At 45.9% G+C, this 7,299-nt stretch overlaps 1 protein-coding gene across 1 annotated transcript; it reads left to right on the top strand.

The window, feature by feature from the left end:
- Positions 1–217: 217 nt before the first annotated feature.
- On the top strand, positions 218–4,030 carry GDF5 (growth differentiation factor 5). Its single transcript, XM_051973822.1, has 2 exons — positions 218–1,189; positions 2,515–4,030. Exons 1-2 carry the CDS (start codon positions 571–573, stop codon positions 3,381–3,383), a joined length of 1,488 nt encoding a protein of 495 aa, XP_051829782.1. The 5' UTR covers positions 218–570; the 3' UTR covers positions 3,384–4,030.
- Positions 4,031–7,299: the final 3,269 nt, after the last annotated feature.

The following is a 7,299-nucleotide window of genomic DNA, read 5'->3' as shown; positions in this document are numbered from 1 at the left end:
GGAATTCCGTTTCCAATTCCTGAGTTCAGGTTTGTAAAAGATTTTTTTTTTCACTGAGCACCTGCAGGCCTGTGTGTGTGTGTGTGTGTGTGTGTGTGTGTGTGTGTGTGTGTGTGTGTGAAATATTTTCACTGGAAAGGATTCAAAACTTAAAAAAAAAAAAAAAAAAAAAAAAAACTGGAGCCCAGAGGCAGCATTACGCCATTCTTCCTTCTTGGAAAAAACCCTCAGACTTAAAACAAGCCTCCTTCAAACCCTCCGTCAGTCCTGCAGGAGAAAAGGGGCGGTCGGCTTTCTCCTTTCAAGAACGAGTTATTTTCAGCTGCTGACTGAAGACGGGCGCACGTCTGGATACAAGAGCGTTTCCACTATGGGACTGGATACAGACGTGCAAGAGGCAGATTTAAAGAGTCTCAGCCTGAGGAGAAAACCCTTCCCGCTGCCGCTGCCGCTGCCGCCGCTGCCGCTGCCGCTGCCCTTGAGGTTTCGTTCCTTTCATGGTTTCTCCTGCCAAAGCAGAGGTACCTTCGCCGCTGTTCTCTTTGGTGCCATTCAGCGGCAGGTTAGAGGATGAAACTCCCAAGACTCCTCACTTTCTTGCTCTGGCACCTGACTTGGTTGGACCTAGATCTTATCAGCACTGTTCTGAGTGCCCCAGACCTGGCACAGAGAACCTCAGGGTCCAGACCGGGACTGGCCAAGGCAGAAGCCAAGGAGCGTCCCCCTCCTGCCAGAGGCAGCTTCAGGCCGGGGGGACATGGCTTCAATGGGGCAGCCACTAATGCCAGGGCAAAGGGCAGCGCCAGCCACGCTGGAGGCCATCTACCCAAGAAGGATCAGCCCAAAAAGATGCCCTCGAGAGCCGGAGGTCCTGAGCCCAAGCCAGAAATCCCCCAGGCAAGGCAGGCGGGAGCTCGGACTGTGACCCCCAAAGGGCAGCACCCTGGTACCAAGGGTCCTCCAAAGGGTGGCCCCGGTTCCAGTACTTTCCTACTGAAAAAGGCCAAGGAGCCGGGGCTCCCAATCGAGCCCAAGGAACCTTTCCGACCGCCCCCAGTCACGCCCCATGAGTACATGCTCTCCCTGTACAGGACGCTGTCGGATGCTGATAGGAAGGGAGTCAATGGCAGCGTGAAGCTGGAAGCTGGGCTGGCCAACACCATCACCAGCTTCATAGACAAAGGGCAAGGTGAGAGGCGATGTTGACCCCAGGCCAAGGAGGGATGTCTAGGGGAGTGCACCAGTTACACATGCCAAGGGGTTACCTCTTGTGTTGTTGTGCATCTGGTTGTGTGGGCTCCATGCCCTAGAACGTCGAATTGTAGAATGTCAGAACAGGTTCATCCTGTCTAGGTCCATCAGTTTACAGAAAGAAAACTGAGGTTCAAACAAGGTGAGAGATTGGCTGAAGGTCACAGTGAACCAGCTGCATGAGCTGGGATGAGAATCCAGGGGTCCTGTTTCTTGGTTACTTATTCTTCATTTGCATGGACTGGCTTCCCTTAATTCTAGATGAGGCTAGATCCGAGGTGTGTGCTGGGAATTTTGAGGGGAACAGGTGATTCATTGCAGAGGGAATCCATTCAGCTGGATGATGGGGTGGGAGAAGAGTATCATCAATATCAGTACTTCTGTCCTAAACAAAGCTAAATGGCTTGGTACTTTCATAGGTGACTCAGGAGAACATAGGCTCTCCTCATTTTTTTACAGCCGTAGTATTCAAAATCTTGTTTCAATCTGGTCACTTAATCTCTTGTAACCTCATACAAGTGAGTTACTTTTGGGGGTTGGACTAGAGGGTTTCTAAGGTCCCTTCTACTTAGGAGTTTCTAAAATTCTATGATTCTTAGAATTTCTACTTGAGTGCCTTCCGGGAGGGAGTTTGGGGAAGGAGGAGAACATACTCATTAAGTACTTGATGTTGGGGGAGGGGTGAAGCTGAGCCAGGCTTGCTCAGTGGCAGCAAGTCTGCTTGGGGTGGGGGAGGTATCCTGGCTGTGTGCCCAGATAGGGAAAGCTGTGATTCCTTCAGGACTCATAAAGTAGTCCCCATGTCCCCTAGCACTGAAGCTGCTCAGGGAAGGGAGATGAAGAGTTTAAAAGTCCAATTAGTCACCTTCTGGGGCAACATATGAATACTCTCTGGTGGCAAATTGATATTTAGGACGGACAACACACTCATTCTGACATTGAAAGTGTTACAGACACACATCCTTTGAATGATCATCTAATTACACAGGACATTGGCTTCAACAAAATTATATTCTGTCTCTGTCTTCCATGATATACACATTTGGAGTATAGAACGTTTACACAAAAGACATTACACATTGCTTGCATGTATATGCCGCCCACAATGGACTTAGTTATTTAGGAAGTTCTCTTCATTTGTATACTCTCAAAATGTGAGGTCCCAGCCCCTGTCCTAGTGGACAAGATGTTAAGTACTTTTCTTAGATCCCTATAGAGACGCTGCAAGAGCATCAAGAATGATCCTGGTTTTTTTCTCTCTAGATGACAGAGGTCCTGCAGTCAGGAAGCAAAGGTATGTGTTTGACATCAGTGCTCTGGAAAAAGATGGGCTATTGGGAGCTGAGTTACGGATCCTGCGGAAAAAGCCCTCAGATGGGTCAAAGCCATCTCTCCCTGGGCGGCCAGCCCAGCTGAAGTTGTCTAGCTGCCCCAGTGGCCGGCAACCAGGCATCCTGCTTGATGTACGTTCTGTGCCAGGTCTGGAGAGCCCCCGTTGGGAAGTGTTTGACATCTGGAAGCTCTTCCGAAATTTTAAGAATTCAGCTCAGCTGTGTTTGGAGCTGGAAGCCTGGGATCGAGGCCGTGTCATGGACCTACGTGGCGTGGGCTTTGACAGAGTTGCCCGCCAGGTCCACGAGAAGGCCTTGTTCCTTGTATTTGGCCGTACTAAGAAACGTGATTTGTTCTTTAATGAAATTAAGGCTCGCTCTGGCCAAGATGATAAAACTGTGTATGAGTACCTATTCAGTCAGCGTCGGAAACGGCGGGCCCCCCTCGCGACCCGCCAAGGCAAGCGCCCCAGCAAAAATCCGAAGGCCCGTTGCAGTCGCAAGGCTCTCCATGTTAATTTCAAGGACATGGGCTGGGACGACTGGATCATCGCCCCCTTGGAATACGAGGCCTTTCACTGTGAAGGACTCTGTGAGTTTCCCCTTCGCTCTCATCTGGAGCCCACCAACCATGCTGTCATCCAGACTCTCATGAACTCCATGGATCCCGAATCTACTCCCCCTACCTGCTGCGTACCCACCAGGTTGAGTCCTATCAGCATCCTTTTCATTGATTCTGCCAACAATGTGGTCTACAAGCAGTATGAGGACATGGTTGTGGAGTCCTGTGGCTGCAGGTAGCAGCATCACCCCTCTAGGCCACCCACTTTTCTCTATGGTCATGGCCACTGTCACATGGTCCTTTCTTTTCCATCAATATCTCCCAATTTCCCTTTCCATGACTCTGGCTAGAGAGCCCCTCACCAAAGAGCATCTCTCTCGGAAGAGCGACCCCCATCCTAATTTGGTACCTCCCTGACACCAGCATCAGTGCTGCTCAGACTCCCAGAGATTGCCCATGCCTAGGAAGTACAGACTTGAGAGTGATGAAGATATCAGGAGTCAGTTTTCTTCAGGTTCCCTCTCAGTTCTAGACTCAGTTTCAGACATTCCACAAAATATCCTCTCCTCAGCCTCAGGAACCCTAGGGAAATCTTGCTGCTTCCTGGGCTCTGCCTGGAAAGATAGCATTGGTCTGACTCCACATACAAAGAGTGTACGGTGACTTTTTCTATTGCCAGCTTGGCAGAAAGAGGAATTTAATGGGCAAGGGTTGGGGAGCAGGGATGGGGGAAAGGGTATTAAATTGTTATATTGTTAGATTAAACTGTACATTGGCCAAGATAAAGAAAACACAACTTAGAGCTGTGATTGATTCACTCTATCTTATTAAAGATGATGTTTCCTCCATTCAGAATCAAATTGGGGAGGGGGAACCTTAGTTTTGTCCCCAGGCCAAGAAAGGTGGTGGGAATATTGGCCTCTTCACTCTCCCTCAATCTGGGCTGTAAACTGCCCAGAGAAAAAAGGCTGAGCCTAGCAGTTCCCCTCTGATTCCATTTCTTTTTCTTCCAGAGTTGTTTTGGCTGGAAACTGCCTGCTCCCCAGGGAAAATGGCCATCTCTCCATTGAGATTTCTCATTAATATATTCTTCTGTCTGATCAGGTTGTGGGGAAAAAAGTCTGTTCAGTCTTTTAAAAAAATACAGAAGGAAAACAGTGATAACTTTATTTTTTTACCAGAAAGTTTCATTAGCACTAAATATGACTCCTGTACATCATCTTAAGTGACTTCCTCTACAGTAAGAGTTACTAACTCTTCTGCCTTTGAACTATAAGGGGATTCTGGGATATAGGATTTCCTCAAGTGTGGGACCTTAGAAATAGAACCCTCATAGGCATGAAGACTCAAGCGAAATAGGACATTAGACTCTCTGAAATGTGGGGAAATCAGGTATGTGGTGCTCCCTTAGGTATAGAGACATGGGGTTTGGGAACCAAAGAGTAGAGAAACAATCACAGGTAAGGGAGCTTAGAATGTAAAACCTTCCCACACTAAGCAATGTGTGCCCCTTTTAGATGCAGGCACTTGGAAATGTGGGCCTTTCAGGTGTAGGTACTTCAAGGTTTGGGAGCTCCCTCAGATTTGATGAATTGGGATAGTCAAATTCCTGAAATGTGTGGAATTTAGAGATATGGTGTTCCCTTGGGTTTGGAAAATTAAAACATGGAGACTGGAAGATTAAGAGAAATCATAGGCAGAGGACTCAAAATGTGGGGCTTCTTCAGATGTGAGGACTTAATATGGTGAGCATCAGAAATGGGGCTGGGGTTTTGACTACATATTAGTTCCTGTCAAGTGACCCAGAATCTTTAGTCCAGGGATATGCTCAAAATTCTCCAGAGCTGGGCTTTTGATCCCTGAGCATCCGGTCTGAGTAAGGATCTACAGTGAAAATTTTTATATCTTTGTCCCACAAGGAGCTGGCAGGCCAGAGAAGGAGTCAGGTATCCAGAGATGGTAAAATATCTATGGAGCTAGGAGGGTGATATGTACTTGTAATCATTGCTACTGGTGGGATCCGCCTCAGATTGATGGATTGCTTGAATTTAGGAATGTGCTAACCCAATTCAGTATCCCCAATAAATCCTTGAGATAGGGTTACCTATCTGTCACAGGAGAGGCAAACCAGCCTAGGTCTGAAAGGGAGCAGGTCAAAACAAATGGCAACTGTATCTCTATCCTAGGCAATATGGAGAACCCAGCCTCTGAAAACAAACAAAACAAAAAGCCTACAGAGAAGCTCTTTTCTTAACCAATCAACTCTTAGCTAGGAAGGATCAGTTTCTATTTTGGAGGGTTGGGCTGATTTTTGTTGTGGGAACTATTAGGGAAGATTATAGCGTATAGAGAAATTGCACTGCTGTCTGGCAGGGGCAGGGTGGGGATTGGTGACATCAGGGAACTAGAGAGACATGAAGGTGAGAGAAGAACAACTTTAGACTAATTATTCAAATATTTATAAGAAATATAAAGGTTAAGTAAAAGGGAAAGTATGAGAATCTGGGCTGATGGATATTGTAGGAGTCCAAGGGGAGGGAAAGTGAAAGATCAAAGATGTGACTAATTTCCAGGGACCTCCATGTCTTGGACTATAACCCTGAAGTTTGGGAAGTAGAGACAGCACTATATGATGCCTTCTTTTTTTTTTTTTTTAATAACTTTTTATTGATAGAACTCATGCCAGGGTAATTTTTTATAACATTATCCCTTGCATTCACTTCTGTTCCGATTTTTCCCCTCCTTCCCTCCCTCCACCCCCTCCCCCAGATGGCAAGCCATCCTTTACATGTTGAATAGGTTACAGTATTTCCTGGATACAATATACGTGTGTAGAACCAAACAGTTTTCTTGTTGCACAGGGAGAATTGAATTTAGGAGGTATAAATAGCCCGGGAAGAAAAACAAAAATGCAAGCAGTTTATATTCATCTCCCAGTGTTCTTTCTTTGGGTGTAGCTGCTTCTGCCCATCTTTGATCAATTGAAACTGAATTAGCTCTCTTTATTGAAGAGATCCACTTCCATCAGAATACATCCTCAAACAGTATATATGATGCCTTCTACCAAAAAAAGCTTGGGTCTGAGTTCTTAGTTCTGACTCTGGAGCTGACTAGCTGTATGATCTTGAGCAAATGACTTGCTCTTCCTCAACCTCAAACTCACCATCTAAAATAAAGTCCCATAGATTTCTAGTCCTCAGGGCCTTTTCAACTGATATTTTTGGTTTCTAAGATTCTAAGAGTAATAACTTCAGGGTGGGCTGTACATGGACACCAAGAAGCTGCCTGCCTTCTGGAACTATCAAAAGAAGAAGGGCAGAAGATAGTCACACAGTTCTCTGTATAGTTGGGTTAGGGAGTCTAGAAACAAGGAAATTGGTTGAATATTATAAGATGAAGCATGGAAGCCTTTCCCTTTTCTACTGCTTCAAAGTCTCTGGTATAACTACCTTAGGTACCATCAGAATACTTCATACAACCTCACTTCCTAAGAGGATGCCCCAGATGACATCATCCCCCATTAGTTTATCTTTATTCCAATCTTTTATTTCTTGGTTATACCTTGGGCATGCTGCCCTCCACTCTTAGGAACACAAGTTAGGTGTCTGAGGTCTAGCCCAGAAACTAGCTAAGGTTGGCTAGGGCCAGAATTAAGAAGTTTAATCTGTCAGTGTCCCTGGTTATAAGCCTGGTTTAACTGGGACTCGGTATCCACTTCTCTAAAATAGAGATAATGTATTGTTTATTCACAGGGTTATAGTGAGGCCTTGCTGAAACCAGGGCATGTGACATATAACTGACATTTCCTCTCTGACCAGAACCTCTTTAATTCTTCCACAACTGCAATCCTAAACCTGCTCCTAAATCCCTCACTGTGGTTTCTAGTCACTCAGTCCCTTCTATTCTCTCAGTGTATCACTCCTGCTTCCTTCCCTTCATAGTCTTGGCCTTGTAGTCATATATTCCAACAGTGAGCTTTTCCTCTAATTTTGTGTTCTTTATTCCTTTATCTTTCCCAATTGCTGAGTGCTAGATAATTCTATCAGTGGTCTTTTCCAATCTTGATACAGAAACGCTACTGGAAGAATTCATGAAACCATCTGTCTACTATAAATTTATGTTAAGCAGCCCTCAACTGGGCCCCTTCTGCTACAA

This window comes from Antechinus flavipes, chromosome 2 (assembly GCF_016432865.1).
Source record: "Antechinus flavipes isolate AdamAnt ecotype Samford, QLD, Australia chromosome 2, AdamAnt_v2, whole genome shotgun sequence".
Taxonomy (NCBI): Eukaryota; Metazoa; Chordata; class Mammalia; order Dasyuromorphia; family Dasyuridae; genus Antechinus; species Antechinus flavipes.
The sequence above is the reverse complement of the archived record's forward strand: the minus strand, read 5'-3'. Positions and strand labels throughout refer to the sequence as shown.

Bases quoted from the DNA above. Each gene is read 5' to 3' on its own strand.
- GDF5 (XM_051973822.1), top strand. From the start codon at position 571: ATGAAACTCCCAAGACTCCTCACTTTCTTGCTCTGGCACCTGACTTGG. The intron at 1,190-2,514 runs GTGAGAGGCGAT...TTTTCTCTCTAG, and splicing joins CTTCATAGACAAAGGGCAAG to ATGACAGAGGTCCTGCAGTC.